The sequence below is a fragment of the Lycium ferocissimum genome, chromosome 2, assembly GCF_029784015.1.
Source record: "Lycium ferocissimum isolate CSIRO_LF1 chromosome 2, AGI_CSIRO_Lferr_CH_V1, whole genome shotgun sequence".
NCBI classification, from domain to species: domain Eukaryota; kingdom Viridiplantae; phylum Streptophyta; class Magnoliopsida; order Solanales; family Solanaceae; genus Lycium; species Lycium ferocissimum.
Genome location: NC_081343.1, coordinates 35,540,476 through 35,561,996, shown reverse-complemented (window position 1 = coordinate 35,561,996; position 21,521 = coordinate 35,540,476). Strand labels below are relative to the sequence as shown.

The 21,521-nt window shown below is 37.1% G+C and overlaps 1 protein-coding gene across 1 annotated transcript; it reads left to right on the top strand.

The window, feature by feature from the left end:
* Window positions 1–12,579: 12,579 nt before the first annotated feature.
* On the top strand, window positions 12,580–14,586 carry LOC132047999 (uncharacterized). The gene is made up of 2 exons (XM_059438946.1): window positions 12,580–13,167; window positions 13,621–14,586. The coding sequence occupies exons 1-2, from the start codon at window positions 12,949–12,951 to the stop codon at window positions 13,777–13,779; spliced, it is 378 nt and encodes a 125-aa protein (XP_059294929.1). The 5' UTR covers window positions 12,580–12,948; the 3' UTR covers window positions 13,780–14,586.
* Window positions 14,587–21,521: the final 6,935 nt, after the last annotated feature.

Below are 21,521 nucleotides of genomic sequence, written 5' to 3'. Positions count from 1 at the left end.
CCGTTGGTGGCGTATTGGAATCAGAGGCTCGGTTCACCAACTTCTACGGGAATTAGAGCTTCGGCCCCGTAGACCAACGAGAATGGTGTCTCTCAGTGCTTGACTTTGACGTTGTTCTGTAAGCCCATAATACCTCCGGCAAAACTTCCCTCCATTTATGTTTCGATGATTCAAGTCTTTTCCTTAGATTTTGAATTATTGTTTTGTTCGTGGATTCCGCTTGCCCGTTTTCACTCGGGTGATACGGAGCCGACACTATCTTCTTGATCTTCAACCCTTCGAGAAAGTTATTGACCTTGCTGCCAACGAACGGAGGGCTGTTATCACAGATTATCTCGGTCGGGATGCCAAAACGACAGATAATATGGTCCCATATGAAGTCAATAACCTCCTTTTCTCTAATGTTTTCGAAAGCCTATGTTTCAACCCACTTTGAGAAGTAGTCAATCATAAACAGAATGAACGAGCCTTACCTGGTGCCCATGGCAGAGGACCGACGATGTCCATACCCCACTTCATGAACAGCCAAGGGGAAATCACAGGGTGTAGCAACTCCCCGGGTTGGTGAATCATCGGGGTGTGCCTTTGACACCCATCACATTTTCGAACATAATTTTTCGCATCTTCCTCCATCTGGTTTTAGTAATAACCGGCTCTGATTATTTTTCAAACCAATCCTTCGGCCCCGGAGTATTACCACTGGTACCCTCGTGGACTTCTCTCATCACGTAATCTGTTTCTCCGGGACCCAAACACTTGGCAAGAGGTCCGAAGAAAGATTGTCGATATAATTGGCTGTCTATCAAGCAGAACTGAGCGCTTTGCTCTGGAGTGATCGTGATTCTTTTAGGTCTCTCGGGAGCTTCCCATCTTGCAAGTGGTCGATGTATCTGTTGCGCCAGTCCTAAGTTAGACCCATTGTGTTTATCTCGGCCTGCCCATTTTCTACCGCCGAATTCATCAATTGCACTACGGTATCGGGGTTGATTTCCTCTGCTTCGACTGAAGAGCCCAGATTGGCCAATGCATCGGCTTCGTTATTCTGCTCCCTGGGTACAAGTTGCATGGTCCGTTCTTTGAACCGGTGTAATATCACCTGAGTTTTCTCCAAGTACCTTTGGATTCGCTCATCCTTGACCTCGAAGATGCCATTCACCTGGTTCACAACCAAGAGAGAGTCGCATCTTGCTTCGATTGTTTCGACTCCCAGACTCTAAGCTAATTCCAAACCTGCAATCATAGCCTCGTACTCGGCTTCATTGTTAGTCAATTTTATGGTTCTGATCGATTGTCTAATGGCATCACCGGCGGAGGTCTTAATAACAATGCCTAACTCGAAACCTTTCAGGTTCGTAGCCCCGTCTGTGTGCAGAGACCAGATACCCGAAGCCTTTCCCGAGGTTAACAAAAGTTCTTTCTCTACCTCGGGAATCATAGTGGGGGTAAAGTCTGCCACAAAATCGGCTAAGATTTTAGATTTAATAGTTGTTCTAGGCTTATACTCAATATCATATCCGCTAATCTCTACGGCCCATTTGGTCAGTCTACCTGATAACTCCGGTTTATGCATGACATTTTTTAGCGGGTATGTAGTTACTACATATATCGGATGGCATTGAAAGTAAGGTTTTAGCTTTCTTGACGCACTTACCATTGCCTAGGCTAACTTTCGAGGTGCGGATAATGAGTCTCCGCATCTCCTAAAGTCCTACGCACATATTATATTGGGAATTGAGTACCTGCTTCTTCTTGGACCAAAACACCGCTTATCGCTACCTCGAACACGGCAAGGTATAGAAATAACTATTCGTCTGCCTTCGGTGTGTGCAGCAGGGGCGGGCTCGATAAGTACCTTTTTAATTCCTGCAAAGCCTTTTGACATTTCGGTGTCCAGACGAAGTCATTCTTCTTTCTCAGCAGTGAGAAGAAACGGTGACTTTTATCCGAAGACCTCAAAATGAAATGGCTCAGTGCTGCTATCGTTCCGGTGAGCCTCTGCAAGGCCTTGACGTTGTTTACCACCTCAATATTCTCAATGGATTTGATCTTGTTCGGGTTAATTTCAATTCCCCGGTTCGACACCATGAAGCCCAAAAATTTTCCTGATCGGACAACAAAGGCACATTTCTCCGGGTTAAGCTTCATGTTGTATTTGTGAAGTACATCAAAGGTATCCTGCAAATGTTTTAAATGGTCCTCTGTTTCTAGGGACTTGACTAGTATGTCATTAATATAAACTTTCATTATTTTCCCTATCTTTTCTTCGAACATTCCATTAACTAGGCGTTGGTAAGTTGCTCCGGTATTTTTTAATCCGAATGGCATGACATTATAACAGTAAGTCCCGTATCGGGTAATGAAGGAGGTTTTCTCTTGATCCTCTGGGTGCATCCAGATCTGATTGTACCCAGAGTAAGCAGCGAGAAAACTTAACATCTCATGCCCGGCCGTTGAATCGACCATTCGATCGATGTGAGGCATCAGAAACGAATCCTTCGGGCATGCTTTGTTCAAATCCTTATAATCAATACACATTCTAAATTTATTACCTTTCTTTGGCACCACCACTACATTAGCTAGCCGGTTCGGGTATTTTACCTCCCGGATAGAGCCTATCTTTAAAAGCTTTGTTACCTCATCTTTTACGAAGGCATGTTTTGGCTCGGCCATCGGTCTCCTTTTCTGCTTCACATGGGGGAATTTCCTATCGAGGCTGAGCTTGTGATTCGTGACTTCTGGCGGCACACCTGTCATGTTTATATGGGACCACGCAAAACAATCGGCATTAGCTTGAAGAAATTTAATTAACTTATTCCTGAGCTCTGAGGTTAACCCCGTGCCCAGGTATACCTTTCTATCCGGTAGATGTATGAACAAGATGATTTGCTCCAGCTCCTCTACGGTAGATTTGGTTGCATCTGAGTCTTCCGGTAATAAAAACGATCTAGGCACGCCAAAATCGTCCTCTTCACCAGCTGGGTCTGATTCCTTCTACTCCGCTTTCGAACCCGTATTCTTTAATTGCTATTTAATGTCCTTTCCTTCGATTGATTCATCATCTCTTTGATCTGACTTCTTTGGAAAGATGGGTGCTTCCTCAATCGCAAACATTTCCCTTGCTGTGGGCTGTTCGCCTCGGATAGTTTTTTATCCCATCCGGAGTTGGGAACTTTAGCAACTGGTGTAATGTTGATGGTATCGCTCTCATGCTATGAATCCATGGTCTGCTGAGCAAAGCATTATACTTCATATCTCCCTCGATGACGTAGAACACCGTCTGCTGTATGGTGCCGTCAATGTTGACCGGCAAAGAAATTTCATCCTTCGTGTTTCGCTCGCCATATTGAACCCGCTGAGTACTCGGGCTACCAGCACAATCTGGTCGAGTAGCCTCAGCTATTCTACCACACTCCACGGGATGATGTTAGCTGAACTACCTGGGTCAATTAAAATACGTTTAACTTGTGATTTGAAAATAAGGTTAGAAATTACCAATGCATCATTGTGCGGTTGAATGATTCCTTCTGCATCCTCGTTACTGAAGGAGATGGAACCCTCGGATACATAATCCTAGGTGTGCTTCTCTCGTACAATTGAGATCTTTATTCTTTTCATCACCGGCCCTCGTGGAGTATCTGTTCCCCCTATTATCATATTATTACATGTTGAGGTTCCATCGGCTCGGCTCGTTTATGACTCTCCCTTTCTTTGTAGTGGTTTTTGGCTCGTTCACTCAGGAATTCTTGAAGGTGGCCATTCTTCAATAAATGAGCCACCTCCTCCCTTAATTGACGACAATCTTCATTTCTGTGCCCATGGGTCTCATGATACTCACACACCACATTTGGATCCCGTGGACCCTGGTCCGATCCGTGATACGGCCGATAGCTGAGACAAGGTCCGAGGTATTGATGTTGAAGTTGTATTCTAATATCCTCGGTATGTCTTTATTGCTAGCCGAACTCCCAGCGTCACTTCTAAATGATAGGCCACGACTGTTTGACAGGCGTTCGGCTCGTTTGTCGCCCTTACTCGAGAAGTGATTGGGGCCAACCCTCATTTTTTTCGACCTGAAGCTCGATTTTTCCGACTGAGAGTATGGTTGGTACCTTTCCCTCGATGGTTGTGTCTCCAGCTCGTAATTTTTTCTCAAACTCTCAGAGCTTTTGCTCATATTTATAGGTCCCGGGGGAAGTTCGAACTGGTCATCCTCTGCCCGAATCTTTGATTCGTACCTGTTATGGACATCTGCCCAGGTTACAGCCTCATACTCTAACAAGTTCTCCTTCAGTTTGAATGAAGCAGTCGAGCTCTGAGGATTAAGCCTTTTGGTGAAAACTTGCGCAACCCATTCTTTCGGAACCGGAAGGAGCTCCATCCGTTCCCTTTGGAAGCGGTTCACAAATTCTCATAACAACTCATCGTCCCTTTGGGCTATCCGAAATATGTCCGCCTTCCAGGCCTGCACCTTTTTGGCTCCAGCATAAGCTTTGATGAACGCATCTGCGAACATTTCGAAAGAAGTGATGGAATGCTCGGGCAGATGGTCATACCAGGTCAACGCTCCTTTCGATAGTGTTTCCCCAAATTTTTTCAACAACACAGACTCAATTTCATCCTCTTCGACATCATTGCCTTTTATAGCACAGATGTACGAAGTCAGTGTTCCTGCGGGTCCGTTGTACCATCGTATTTCAGAATATCCGGCAGCTTAAACCTCTTCGGGATTAAATTTGGAGCCGCACTAGGAGGGAAAGGCCTTTGAATATACCTCTTTGAATCCGGCCCTTTCAGAATTGGTGGAGCTCCCGGGATCTGATCCACCCGAGAGTTATACGTTTCCACCCTCTTCTCCATTGAATCTACCCGTTTTGCCAAGTTTTCGAGCATCTTCATAACTTCGGTAGACGAACCTGCTCCGGATCCATTACTCTCAACTATCCGTGTTTCGTCCCTCCTCGGTTCGGTGACCCCTTTAGACCTTACCGGAGCTGCCTGGTCATTTTTCCTCTGAAGCTGAGCTATAGCAATCCCCTGTTAGGCTATGGCAATCCCTTGTTCCTGCAACATTTCAAATATTAAACGTAAGTTAATCTCATCCGGAGTACCCCGGTGTTTTCCGGCCTTGAGCCCGGGACAAAGTAATTGAGTTATGAGTATTCAAGGGATCAGTGGCCGGAAAGGCGACATTCTTCTGATTCACGGTATTATGCCGGTTGAGGCCTTCTCTCGAGTCAACAGAGTTTGGGTCGATTGGATCTGCAGGTAGGTTTCGTAACCCGCTATTGTTCTCATTTTCAGTTACTATCTCGTTGTTGTTCACATGACCGGAATGTCCACTGCTTGCCATTTTGTCCGTTTTTTGCAGAAATTTCCAGATTCTTCAATCAACGAGTGAAAGAAGGAAGAAGCAAAGATTAAAAAATCACTATTGTCCTAGCCCCACGGTGGGCGCCAAACTGTTTACCCTGACTTTCGGTAACAATTAAATTTGTAAGTGAGGTATAAGATATGTGGATGAATTTTAATCTATTAGGTTAGCGTGGAGTGCCGATGGACTTGTTTGTAGCTATATTTATCTGAATAGGTACTTGTGATATATATATATATATATATATATATATATATATATATATATATATATATATATATATATATATGCGTATATGCGTGTAATGGTGATTGATTTATGCCAAATACATTAAGTAATATTGGAAGGATAAGCAAACTAATGAAGAACACCAGGAGATCCGGACCAATATCCTTTGAGAGAGAGCTTTATATCTTTGACTATTACAATGTTGAGATATGGAAAAAAGAAGGTAACCCCCAAAAAAGGGAGGAATATCCTCTATTTATAGGTATGCCTTGTGGGCCATGAATGCAACACAAAAAGCCTTTTTGAATAGAGAAACCCTAAAAAGATAAAGTATGACCGTACGGTCTGACACCCGTACGATCGTCTACGATCGTCAGTGCAAATGGCAGAACGATTTTCTGACGCGTGGCAACCTTACAACCGATTATCCGGACCAACGGACACGTTGATTTGGGCTCGGCGTATCCGGACTAACGGGCACACTTTTCTTGTCTCGGGTCCATTACATCCGGTACGAAATCCCGGTGTGAAAAAGATCGAACATGCTCGTGCTCATTTGGACTTATCCTTAGCTCCGGTCTCACCGGTCACACATCGACCCGGTTTTTACCGTATACACATCTATATCTATATATAATATAAAGCTAGGCATAGATAAGATGATGTGACATCTCTCGACCTCCATTAATATTTATCTTTTTTCTCAATTTTTTGACCATTTTCCTATTTTTAAAATCTTTGTGCTATTTTAAAAAGTGAAGAAAATAAAAATCTGAACAGTCATTTTAACTGAAAATTAACTTTTAAATCCATCTTAATTGCCAATCTTAACCATGCCATAATGTTTCATTCACTGCCTCTTCATTCTTGCAAATGTAAATCTTTATTTCGTGCACGTTAAAATATGACTATAATGAGTGTTAAAAGCATTAATTTAATATTAAATATTATATATATATATATATATATTAAAATTAGGAATAGAGAAGGTGATGTGGCACCTTTCATAGACCAAGAAATCCATTTATCTTTTTTCCCCCTTTTTTGAGTTTTTATTGTTTAAATGTTCATGTTGATTTGTCTATTCTCCTTTCCATATTATTAATGTGATTAATTTGTTGGAATTAATGCATTCACAAGGATACTATCCTTGACTTTTATGTTTTCTAGGAGTTCTTTATTGTTTCAATAATATCATTTAGTCTTTCAATATTATCTCTTAGTTTTTTAAGAAATCTTTTAAAATTTTGTAATACATGTATCTAGTGAATTGTGATACATGTATCTAGTTATTTGTGCAAGACTTTTGAATTGATTTTTTGAGTAGTATAAATAGAGATGTAATTGATGATTGTAATCATCTCAAGTGGCCTTATGTAGCCTAATACAACTTGAGCATTCTCTAAGAAAAATATTCTCTTCCTATTCTTTCCTACAAATTGGTATCAGAGCAGTTTTCGTTCTTAATCTGGGGTTAGGTGAAGAAAAAAAAATTATGGCATCTAAAACAGATGGTGGTGCTGATTCTTCAGTTGTTCTTACTCCATTTTTATATGGAAATGACTTTGAATACTGGAAGATAAGAATGAGAACTTATCTAAAAGCTGAAGGTTTGTGGACTATTGTTGCAAATGGCCATGAAGAGCCAGAAGACGATGGTGAAATTTTAGTAGCAGAGATGAAAAATCTTGAGGCTAAGCGTCGTCAAGATGCAAAGGCTTTGAGCAAAATTCAAATGGGAGTCTCAAGAGCATTTTTTGCAAAAATTGCTACTTGTGAGATCGCAAAGCAAGCTTGGGAGTCTCTGGAAGCTGAGGTGTATGGTGACGAAAAGGTACGCACTATCAATCTTCAAACTCTTAGAAGAGAGTTTCAAAATTTGAAGATGATAGAATCTGAAAAAATCGATGAATATTGCACAAGAGTCATGAATATTGTTAATGAAATGAGAAATCATGGTGATGAAATTTCGACCAACAAGTTGTGGAAAGATTCTAATTAGTGTCACAGAAAAGTATGAGTATATTGTTGCTATCACTGAGGAGACGAAAGATCTTTCTAAGCTTTCCATCAAAGAGCTAGTTGGATCGTTTCGTGCACATGAGAAGCGAAGATTTTTTCGTGAGAATCAACCCAAAGAGACGGCTTTCCAGTCCAGAACCAACGAGAATTCTCAAAATTTCTCAAAGAATCAACAAAAAAAGAAGTACAATCCAAAAAAGAAGCAGGATCGTGATGGCTCTACTAAGAAGGTTGAAGAAAAAGGTGAGAAAAGTACTAGTCTTTTTTGTAAAATTTGCAAAAAGACTAATAATAATGCGTAAAAATGTTGGCACAAAGGCAAGCCCCAATGTAACTTTTGTAAAAACTTTGGCCATATTGAGAAGGATCGGCACAGCACAAGCAACAGGAGCAAGTAAATTTCGTGAAGGAAAAGAGGAAGAACAGAAGAAAACCTTTTCGACGCTTCTCAACTACGATGCTTCAAAAAAAGCAATGAATGGTATGTTGATAGCGGTTGTACCAATCATATGACTGGAGATGAAAAGGCTTTCCTCTCAATTAATCGCAGCATCACTTCTAAAGTGAGAATGGGGAATGGAGCCTTAGTTAATGCAAAAGGTAAAGGTACCATTTCGATCAACAGAAAAAGGAGCGGTAAGCAAATTCATGATGTTCTTTATGTTCCTGACTTGGAAGAAAATTTGCTTAGTGTTGGTCAACTCATGGAAAATGGTTATTCTCTTGTGTTTAGAGATAATTGTTGTAGAATTTATGATAAAATTGAGCCAAATCAAGTCATTGTTGAAGTAAAGATGATAAAAAGAAACTTTCCTTTACAACTTCGTTACAATGCATTCAAAAATGAAGTTGTAGATGATTCATGGCTTTGGCACAAAAGGTTTTGTCACTTGAATTTTCATGGTTTGAAGCTTCTCAAGAAAAAAGACATGGTGCAAGGCCTTCCTGAGATACATACTGAGGTGGATCCATGTGAAAGTTGTATTATGGGAAAGCAACATAGAAAGTCTTTTCCAAAAGGGAAGTCTTGGAGAGCAAGTGTACTTTTGGAACTAATCCATACAGACATTTGTGGACCAATGAAGACTCCATCTCTAGGAAGCCAAAGGTACTTTCTAATTTTTATTGATGATTTTTCAAGAATGACTTGGGTTTATTTCTTGAAAGAAAAGTCAGAAATATTTACTACATTCAAGAGATTTAAAGCCTTTGTTGAGAAGCAAAAAGCCGGCTAAAGATCAAAACCATTCGCAGTGACAGAGGAGGTGAATACACAAGTCGAGAATTTGAAGAATATTGCAAAAATGAAGGCATTGAGAAGCAACTTACAGCAGGGTACACTCCTCAACAAAATGGTGTATCTGAAAGGAGAAACAGAACCATTGTTGAAATGGCCAGAACGATGATGAATGAGAAAGGGCTGCCAAAATATTTTTGGGCAGAAGCAATACATACAACATTGTACATCCTCAATAGGTGCCCGACAAAGGCATTGAAGGATAAGACACCAGTTGAAGCTTGGAGTGGAATGAAACCTTCTGTAAGTTATTTTAAAATTTTCGGGTGTATTTGTTATGCTCATATACCGCTGAAAAAAAGAACAAAATTGGATGAAAAGAGTCAAAAATGTATATTTCTTGGTTATAGTGATGTGACAAAAGGCTATAGGCTTCTCGATGTCAAAACTAACAAACTTGTTGTTAGTAGAGATTTCATTTTTGATGAAAAAATAGCATGGAATTGGAAAGATAAAAAGGTGGAGAATACTTCTATCATTTCTTTAAATGTGCCAAGTCAAGAAGAGGATGAGAAGAGGAAGATGTCCCTCAAGGGGAGAAATCTCGATCCGAGAAGATGAAGAACCACCTCCAAGAGGAACAAGAATGTTGAGTGACATCTATCAAAGATGCAAATTTGCCTGTATTGAGCCAGAAAATTATGAGGAAGCAATAAAGCATGATGTTTGGAAGACAGCCATGGTAGAAGAAATTCGGATGATTGAGAAAAATAATACTTGGGAGCTTGTGGATGTACCCAAAGAAAGAGAAGTTGTAAGTCTAAAATGGATTTACAAAATCAAACTCAATCAAGAAGGAGAAATTCAAAAGCACAAAGCAAGGTTGGTTGCTAGAGGTTTCACTCAAAAGCTAGGTATTGATTTCTACGAAACTTTCTCTCCAGTTGCACGTCTTGAGACAATTAGAACCTTGATTGTTGTTGCTGCACAAAAGGAATGGAAGATTTTTCAACTTGATGTTAAGTCTGCATTTCTAAATGGAAAACTTGATGAAGAAATTTATGTTGAGCAACCTCAAGGATTTTTTGTTCAAGAGGGAGAAGAGAAGGTGTACAGGCTAAAAAAGGACCTTTATAGGCTGAAGCAAGCGCCAAGAGCCTGGTACAATGAAATTGATACATAATTTCTGAAAAATAATTTTCAGAGAAGTAAAAGCGAAGCCACTTTGTATGTGAAGCAAGAACATGGCAGCATTGTTATTGTTTGTCTCTATGTAGATGATCTGATTTTTACAGGAAATGATCTGAAGATGATGCAGAAATTCAAGCAAGATATGATGCAAACCTATGACATCAGTGATCTTGGGTTGCTACATTATTTCTTGGGCATTGAAATTTCTCAAGTGAAAGAAGGAATTTTTATTTCTCAAAAGAAGTATACTAAAAGTATTCTTCAAAAATTTAAAATGATGGATTGCAGGTCTGTGGCCATACCATTAGCAGCAAATGAGAAATTCAGAAAAGATGATGGAGCAAAGAAAGCTAATAGCTCACTTTACAGAAGCTTGATCGGAAGCTTGCTATATCTTACTTCAACAAGACCTGACATTGTGTTTCTTTGCTAGTTTATTATCCAGATTCATTCAAGAACCAAGCCAAGTGCATTTTGGAGCTGCAAAGCGTGGTCTACGCTACTTGCAAGGAACAATGGATTATGAGATAATGTACAAATTTGATGGAGGTTTGGACTTAATTGGCTATTCTGATAGTGACTGGGCTGGAAGTATAGATGACATGAAGAGTACTTCTGGTTATGCCTTCTTATTTGGTTCAAGCATTTGTTCTTGGTTGTCAAAAAAGCAAAGTGTTGTTTCTCAATCCACTGCCGAAGCAGAATATGTCTCAGCAGCTAAGGCTACTTCTCAAGCTATTTGACTTAGGAGAATTCTTGAAGATATTGGTGAAAAACAAAAAGAAGGGATTGTTTTGTATTGCGATAACAAATCAGAGATTGCCATTGTCAAGAATCCGGTCAACCATGAAAGATCAAAGCATATTTCCATCAAGTACCATTTTATCCGAGAAGCACAAGAGAAAGGTGAAATTCAGTTACATTATTGCCAGACAGGAGAACAACTTGCTAACATCTTCACCAAAGTACTTCCTAGAGAAAAGTTTTGCTATCTTCGAGAACGCATTGGAGTTGTCAAGCAAATGCATTAAGGGGGAGTGTTGGAATTAATGTATTCACAAGGATACTATCCTTGACTTTTATGTTTTCTAGGAGTTCTTTATTGTTTCAAGAATAACATTTAGTCTTTCAATATTATCTCTTAGTTTTTCAAAAAATCTTTTAAAAGTTTGTGATACATGTATCTAGTGAATTATGATACATGTATCTAGTTATTTGTGCAAGACTTTTGAATTAATTTTTTGAGTAGTATAAATAGAGATGTGATTGATGATTGTAATCATCTCAAGTGGCCTTAAGTAGCCTAATACAACTTGAGCATTCTCTAAGAAAAATATTCTCTACCTATTCTTTCCTACATAATTTTCTATCCTCATAATTAATGTGATTAATTTCTGTTAAATGTATTAGTTAAAGCAAAGAACTTTACATTTCCCCACGTTTAGGATTAGTAACTCCAAAAAATTTCTTCTTTAGTTTTTTACTTATAAAAGAGTTTAGCTTTATGTTACATTCCCAAAGATGTCCACAGCAATATAGCATAACACCTGTTATCCTCAAAATCATCTTCAGACTAAATTCATCAGGTGAGGATTCTCTTAATTATTTTTATCAGTTTGTCCTTTTAGAAGTGAATTAATTTTCCTTACCAACTTAATTATGATTCCATTTTTCAGAAACTCCGATCTGTTTTTGTTTTTAAGAACAAGCAATGTATTATTTGCATACAAACAGTCCAGCTAAATTCATGCCTCAAAGGTAGGATGACAAGTTCAAAATGGATGCCGTTCGAGTGACTTCCGATCTTCTGTATTAGTGGTGGTTATGGTGAAGGATTCAATCTCTATGTATATGGCTTGGGATGATTATGAGAATCCTTGAAGAAGAAGAAGACTCCAAGTACTCTGATCTGTTTGAATAATCAATTGTTGAAGCTTTTGCCTCCTTTTTTGGTGTTTGTTTCTTAATTATCTTATGTTACTGATAAAGTTCTTGTATATAAGGTGGTTTTATAATTTTATTACACAAATTCTTCATTTAGTAGGATGATTGTTTTTGTCTTTCCTTTCTTTTATCTCTTTGATTTTTCCTGAGAAAAGATAACGAGTTTGTGCTTTTTTAATTAATGCGCTCTTTTATCTATTTAGCATTACTCATTCGAAAACTAATTTGTCATTATTCATTACATAATAAAGGAAAATGAAGCCAAAGGAAAGAACCTGCCTTCTTTTTCTGGTAAGCATTTTTTCTCTCTCTTCCCCACTTTTGATTTTTTGTATTTATGTGAATGAACACAATCAAATTTTAGTAAGAGCTCATTTACTTGAAAGATGATGAAACAAATAAGAGAAAGGGAAATCTACATGGTGTAGATAACATTAGGCCTTATTTATATCTAGTAGCTATACTTTAAATTAATTACATTCCATAACTAAAAGGTGTATATCAATTACTGTACATAACTAAAACATTTAAACACGGTTAAAATTAAAAACCAACCGTAACATAAGGATTGTATTCATTTTTTTCCCCTGATCAGCCCATTTTCTCTCTCATTGTCTCTCAATCTCTTCCGATTTTTTCTCCATTATATCTATACACGATTCTCCACCGATTCCATTACCTAAATTCTTGCTGCGCATTTCTAGGTAAGTTATTTAGAAGTTTTTTACAAATTTGTGTTTATTTTGTAAATATATTCTTCCAATTTTTTGATTTTACGCCATTGTTAGGGTTTCTACTACATGTTGCTTTGATTTTTTGGTGTAATGGCAGAGAAAAGCACTCCATGCAGAGTTACTAGAGGTATACACAATTATGTGCACCATTATGATGATGGTCCATCTTTTGATTTGTGTATCACTCAAAATGATGAAGAAATTGAGTGCTCGTTGCTAGAATGGATGCTGAGAGTAGTATTAAGAGGCGCCATGACCCGGTAAGTATGGAAACAATGGGAGATGAAGGTTCAAAATCTACCAAACGAAAAGATGTCATTGATTCATCGATATCTGAAGCATCCCTACCAAGTATTGAAAAGCGGAGAAAAGTTATCGATGGTTCTTCAGTTAGCAAGGGAAAAAATGTTGTTGAAGATGTTCCTTCAAAAGCAGTGGAGGTACTGTATTTATTTCATATTTATGAATACAATGTTTATTTGTTATTAGTTTTAAATTTTGATACACTTTGTGATTGCACATTTTAGTGTTGAATACAATATATATTGTTGTATGTATTCTATATTTAATCTGTATATCGGTCTACTTGTGAATACATTTTTGTAGAATTGAATACAATTTGTCATTTGTCTTGGTAAGTATTGAATACAATTTGTAGAATTGAATACATTGTAGAATTGAATACTATGTATACACAAAATGCAATGTATACATAACTCTTTGTTCGAGTAGATACATTGTTTCTTTGGATACATTTAGAATGAATTTGTATTTTGTTGACTGTAGTATAGTTAAATAGATACATTATTTTTCTTTCTGGATACAATTAGTGTATTTAAATCTGTCATTGTTGCATACTGATTTTTTGACTGTTGTTGAACTGAATAATGCAGAGTAAGTTTTTTCTGAAAGATCCTCCTACTCATTCAGTGCACATGAGTTGTTACACCAATGTTAAAGTATTTAAAGATCTCAAGGACAAACTAGCGATAAGCGGACAAAATATTTGGGGAAACTTGCTTTGGTGTATTCACCCAAATGCAACACTGTGATGTTCAAGCACAAATGTTGAGGTGTTGCATGGTGAGAGAACTTATTGGAAGTACTCCTGATGCTTTTTTGATTGATATAAATGGTAATGAATTGCGGTTTTCTATTAGAGAATTTGCAATAATAAGCTGGTTTGAAGTGTGTTGGTGATGAAGATGCTTTTTAAAGTTAACCGCAAGGGTAAAAACGAGGATTTTGGAGACATATTTTGGTGGTTCTAAGAAAATGCCCTCAAAGGCGATTTGATTGAATGCTTCACAGATAAAAATTGGGGCCTCAATGATGCTGATGCCGTTAAGATTGTTGTCCTCTATTTCATTCATACCTATATCTTGTCCAATGAGAAGAATGCAGTAAAAATACCAAGGCTACACTTTGATTTGGTAGAGTCTGGAAGATATGTGGATTACCCATGGGGTAAGAAAGCATTCAATGAGTTGATTAAAAGTATGACTCACAAGATGACTTCTGAGAAAAAGTTTTATAGGCTCCATGGAATGCCACTTGCTATGCAAGTTTGGCTTTATGAGTGTTGTTCATTTGTTGACGCCACTCTTGCAGTCAAGACGGGCAACAACATTCCCAGAATGCTGAATTGGACGACCATTGAAAGTCAACCAAGCTTTAAGGAACTGATGGATGGCATGTTTAAAGAAGCTAACACCCCGGTAAAATGCTGTACTCAACATTGTTATATAAGTTCCCTTCATGTATTTAAATTTTTACTGTTTCTTTATTTTATATTTTGATAAATGCATTATATTTTCTTGTTATAATCATAAATATGGAACTACTGTTTTTGATATTTATTTTGATACAATGCAGTCAAAGATACAGTGTATCAACTTTATACTTGTTTGTAGTCTATGTTGCATTTTCTTGATGTATTCATAAATCAAAAGTACAATTCTTGGATACAATGTCATTTTGACTATAGTATATACTTGATACACTTGTTTCGATATTATTTTGATACAATGCGATCAAAGACACAGTGTATCAACTTTATATTTCCTTTGTAGTATATGTTGCTTTTTCTTGTTGTATTCATAAATTTGCAGTACAATTCTTGTATACACTGGCATTTTGACTGTAGCATATAATTCATACACTGTATACTTGACTACTTATATTTTGTATTTTGATACAAGTTACAGTATTAAAATGGTGATTAGGAAATGCGTATTTTTGCCAACATAGTCCCGACGGTCAATGAGCTTGCTTGTCTTCAATTGCCCCCAATTGTCAATAGTGTACCAGAAAGTACCACTGTCCCCGTCCTTGATGATCATGATTTTGCTTCTACACCACCCCATAATGACACACATCAAAAGGGAGCTGTTCAATCAGAATATCCACCGTCTAAGAAACGTAGGCAGATGTCTGTTGGGACTTCATCATCAAAGAAAGCAGATCTGCAACCCGAAACAATTCCAATTTCCAACATTGCTCCCCGTAGGAAGACGCCTATTGTACAAACAACAAAGTCGGCTTCTCCGATTGGGAATGAACAAGTGCATGTAAATACCCCATCTGTCCGATTCCCGACATCCGCCAAACAAGACGAGTTGTGTCTCGAGGCAAGAAATTGATGAATTTAAGAAGTCCGTGAGTGTAATTTATAGCTTTTAGTTGAAGGATGAGTTCAAGGAGTTAATGTGTCTCTCCTATATTTGATTTTCTTTAATATTTTTAGGTGAAGGATGAGTTCAATGTTCTCCACAAATTGATCAATGACAACTTGACAACGATTCTTCAAGCTATTGAAGCAATTAAAGGGAATAAGGATTCTGAAAAGGCAAAATAAAAACAATTTGAATATTTTCAATTGAAATAATCTTTACATAAATGATCTTTTTTTTTCTTTAAGGGTCTTGCCGGAGAATCTACATTTCGGCAACATGATAATGGAATACACAATAAATCACCGACACAAAACGAGAGTTATACGGCTCATTTTTCAACAGTATACGATGAGTTACTGTGTATCGGTCTATTTCTGTATTCAAACTACTTGACTGTATCTTTTTCTGTATCCAAAATACTTGACTATATCCAAAATACTTGACTGTATCAAAACATGTATGCATGTTTTCAATTATATTCAGACTTTCATTTTTATGATACAGTTAAGTGATTGCATTCATATTTTAACATATTGTATTCATAAACATAACATTGTATTTATGTTTAAACTTATCTTCATACTTCCATTTTTTATGATACAGTTAAGTGATTGTATTCATATTTAACAGACTGTATTCATAAATATAAACGACTGTATTCATATCTCAGTTCAGTATACAGATACTTGAAAGTCTTATATACACATCTGAGCAGGTTGTGTAATGCTTGTTCATTACTAAATTTATTGATTTTTTCCTTTCCATTTTAGGGCCTAGTGGGAGATGTTGGTGTCAACGAGGTTAATTCTACCGGTGATACATTAAGGGATTCAACACGGAAATTCGGGGACCGGTGTGACATTTTGGGAGATTATGTCAAACCAGAGGTACTACATTTAATAGTTTATTCAACTCTTCGTTGAAATTTTGTTATATGATAAATACATTTCAGATTACGATTAAAATTTGTCATATCTTTGTTTATAGCCTTTTGGATCACAAATCCCTATCAAGACAGCTGATGTTATCGTTGTTACTCCTGCTGCCATACCTATCAACGAAGGAAGCAACATGTTAGTTCATGATAATATTGTGCAAGGTGTATCTTCTTCTTCATTTTGTGCAGTGCGATGATTCTAATCAAGTGACGCCGCACAATGTCGTTGTTGAGTTTGAGGGTATTCATGTTGGTAAGGAAGCCGGAATATGTGCCTCGATTATGCTGGCGGATGAATTCCTTCCAACACAGAATACTATAACAAAAATTGTCATGACTTTGCGTAAAGAGAGACGTCCTGGCCCTTTGCAAATGTCTCCTTACATGACAAATTTTGGGTCAGCTTCGGGTAAGCATTATGACGTATTTTTTTATGTTTTAGATTGTATTCCACTCGCTTGTAGTTAATGTGATTAAAGATTATATTCAACTCGTTCGTATTCAACTTGGTTAGTTCGTTAAGTTGACAGAGATATTTGACAAAAAACACCTATTTGATAATAATTGCATCACGGGGCGACATGATGCCAAGCTGTTCGGTGAATTCTCAAAATGGGTAAAAGAGGGTCTACTTGTTAGGCATGATAGCAGGTAAGTTAGTTGATCTATCGTATGTACTTGTTGTATAGACATAGTTTCAATAATGTTTTGATATATATATTTTGTGTGTATTTTATAGAAAGAACAAAGAGGACCACTACAAAAAGGGTAAGGCAACACAACGCCAACATCCGTAGATTGTGGTATTAAGAAAATCGGCGACAAAAATTGGTTCTACCTTTTATCAATGAAGGGTCAGATGTGGAATGACGAGGTGTGATTTACCTTCTTTTTTCACATACATTATATTGCTTTGTGATTTAAATATTAAATGTTTTTGTTCGTTTTTATTGCAGCATCTTGATGTCATGTTTTACTACTTCCGGAAAAAAGCCAAATATGATACAAATAGCACATACAAGTTTACCACTGTAGACTGTGTTTTCAATACCAAAATTGATGCTATTCACAAAGGCTATCTTTGACCGGATGGTGCCATAAGTGTTGGAAAACAAGAAGATGTTTTATGTGAATACGTTAAAGGCCACCGGTTGCATTGCCTTGTCCGTGGCATTTGGTTGACTATGTATTCATCCCGATCAACATTAAAGAAAAACAATTGGTGTTGGCAAATCCTTTCATTCCTTGACGTACGTCTATATATATATGACTCGTACCGAGCGGCTGGTCATGATGCAACTGTTAGATCTGAAATAGACAAACTCACCAATATATTGCCCTTGTATTTACATTTAACAGACTTCTACCAGTCCAAGCAGGGAGTTGATTGGAATTATAACCCTGCGTACAAAGACAAAGCACCGGCTAACAAATTTGACGTCGTGTTTGTTGACAATTTGCCACAACAGAGTCCTGGAAGCATGTACGTCAAATTTTGGATTTTTAAAACCGACATATATGAGGATAATACATCATTTAAATACAATTTTTGTTTCTTTCTTTCGTGCGGGGATTGTGGAATGTATGTTCTTGCATATGTGGAGTATTTGAGTCAAGGAGAAGGTATTCCACATGGAGACCTTGATGCGGAATTACTTCGTACGAGATATGGTGCTCTTTTGTGGGATTACGCTAAAAGGAAGATGGAAGAAAATGCCGAAAGCGATAATGAGGCACCTCCGAAGCCAGTTAGACCAAAGATAGATTTTGATCAAGTTGAAAAAATCACAGTTAATTAGGTTGTAGTTGTGTGGTTCAAAATGAGATTATGATGTTTTTAGGGAAAACATTATCTTTATGATTTTGTAAGGAGTTTTTGCTATCAAAATGGCAGTTGTTAGTATGAATTCACAATATACAGTTTATTTTTTTGATGAATACAATTAAGTGTTCTTACATTGTTGAGTTAATCATTATGGGATGCCATTGTTTTACATTTGTCGATTCAATCATTGGCCATTTGCTGTATATAGAGATGTTAAAATAATATATTCAATTCTAATACAGAGCTGTATTTAGAATTGTTACGGATGGAATTAGTTTCTGACTTGTAAAACAGATACATCTGTTGAATACCTAATATACAGTTATAAAATTTAATGAATACAAAACAGTTTTTTTACATTGTTGAGTTATTCACTTATGGGATGCCATGATTTACAGTTTTGTTAACATTTGGCCATTGCTGTATCCAGAGATTTGAATGTATACAGAATTAACTTTTTTCAACATGAATACATAGCTGTATTCAGAAATATAACACTAATGTATACATAATTAAAACATAACTGTATATCAGCCAGCAATGCATACAGTTATTCTCTATCTCTGATTACTTGTCTCTGAATTCGAATTTGATAACTGAACATGATGCAATTGGTTTCTGATTTTGGAAACAGACACATACATAGAATACAAAGTATACCGGTCACGTATACATCCAATATAATACAGCGGAAATATTGCAAGTTATTCATAGAGAGTTCCTTTATTTTCAATCATCCAATATCAACAAAAAAGAACAGAATCATTCATCAAAAACCAGCTAATAAGAACAGCAAATATCATGACGCTTTAAAGTCGACGTGGTTCAATACAGAAACCAGAAAAACAAACAAATTACTAAGCAAACAACAACTACTTTCTTTTAGGTTCATTCCCGCAAGAGCGCCTATTGTGTCTGCGCATGTCCACATCTACCGCACGAGTTTGTACGTGTATTTGAAAACCATTCGAGATAAAGACTTATCACGCTTCTTTTTTGGCCTTCCGGGCGGTCTTTTGTACCTCGGTGGCAACACTACTTCTTCGAAATGTATACGGCACATTCCACTCACTCGATCCGGTAACGGATAAATTGGGACATCATAAGTCTTCATCACATTTTACGGTTTGTACAACTTTGAGCGATGAGTGTCGACGGTGAGATTTTTACTCTTAAGAACAGCCCAAGCATGGGGGCAGGGCATCTCATCGACTTGGAACATTTTGCAAGCGCAAGTTTTCTTTTCAATACACACAATGAAACTCCTCCCTTCATCAATTACGGTGTGTAAGTATTCCGTTGATGGAATTACCTATGCAACAATATACAAACGATTCACATCAAGTTTTTATTACAAACATAATACGCCATATCAATATATAATTTTTTTGTAAGAAATATACTTATGTATAAGAATCGTAAAGATGAAATATAAGCAATGAAAAAAAATACGTATACAGATGCACGAAAACAAACCTTCATGCGCGTAGATTTATGCTCATTAATGGTCAGCAATTCTTGAAATTTTTTCCTAAGCGTTGTGAATGTATACGAACCATTTTGTCGGTTTGTGCAATTCCATCGTCCATACATCAACCTAACTTCCTCCAGAAAATCATATATTGGTAATTCTTTAGCAGATACGAGTGTTGCATTAATGGACTCAGCAATATTTGATGTTAATGTCCATGCTCGGTTAACTGGGCAATAAAGCCTAGACCACTTTGCCCTTCCCACTGAATCCAAGTACTCCTTCACTCGAATATCCTCTTTCTCAACTTTTCCCATTAGCATATCAAAGTCATTCTGTGTGTATGCTTTTGCCATTTTATAGTATACACCACTCAACACTTCATGACTCTTCCTATATTTATTATATACATTTTTCCAAAGATGCCATATGCATGCTAAATGCGGAATAGTAGGATAAATTCTAACAATAGCCTTGATGATGCTTTCATGTCTATCAGATACAATACACATGTTATCCCTTACCCCATATGCTTCCTTGAACCGTTGAAAGAACCATGACCAAGACTTATCGTTCTCGAAATTGATCACGCCATATGCTAAGATATTACCTACAAATTCAATTGAGAAAACCAAACGGTTGCGATTTTTACTCCACCGTATTCATTGTATGCAAAAAAAATAGTACATTTGTATACGAATTACCTGCACCATCCAAAGTGCTCGCTGAAACAAAGGTGCCATTGTATTCTTGTTTTAGGTGGCTCCCGTCTACAACCACTATTGGTCGACAATAGTCGAACCCTTTTATAAAGGCATACAATGCTACAAACAGATATAAGAACCCATTTTCAGGTGATTTTTGCATTCTTATATGAGAACCTGGATACGTTTTATCCAAGATGTATACATATCCAGGTAACTTCTTGTAAGAATCTGCTGGCTCTCCCCTCAACTCGATCATAGCCTTTTCTTTAGTACGATAAGCCTTCATGTAATTCACATCCACACCAATTTCATTTTTCACATCATCTACTATATCCTTTGGCGTATACTTCCTCTTGTGATTTGTTAACTTTGGTTTAATAATGCTTCGCTATAAAACCACTACTTGCTTGAATACAAGAATACACCTTATCCTTGATGGACATGTATGTTTGTCCACAAACTCTCTAACTTTGAACATTGCAGATTTGTTAATGCTTGAAGCTTTCATTTTCCACTCACATTGTTCGATATACATACAACGGTGTAGCCGCAAATCCGCAATTGTATACTTATACATTCAGTTGACGACACATATCAAATCATTAAGCAAAAAATTGAATACAATTTCATATAACAATTTAAACTAGATAGTCAGATATATGTAAGAAATATCAACTAGTTAAATACACATCACTTAATGAAAAAATATACAATTTTATTGTTATATACAAATAAATAATAAACGAGTTTAACAAGCATACCTTATAGAATTTGATCTCTGTACGGAATCGAAACCTATTGTCAATTGCATATTTTTTCATCACGGCCTTCAAAGTATCCTTGTCATTGTATACCGATTTACCATGATCTCCTTATGATTATGATTTGAAATGATCAAATCATTATACACAACTATTTCTTGAGAAGTTGACGTTGCCCGGTTCGTCGCATCATCTGTATTCATAACTTGTAATTGACGATTGTATTCTAATTGCGGTATGTCACCTTCAACTATACTTTCACTAGACACATTGTATTCACTCAATCTATCAGTTGTGGTAATACACAAAGGATACATCCCAAACTGCCTACCATCTTTCTTCAGTTCAACATACACCCTGACACTCATGTCGTTGTGTATTTCAAGCGGCATAGAATCACCTTCGATCATGTATTTGA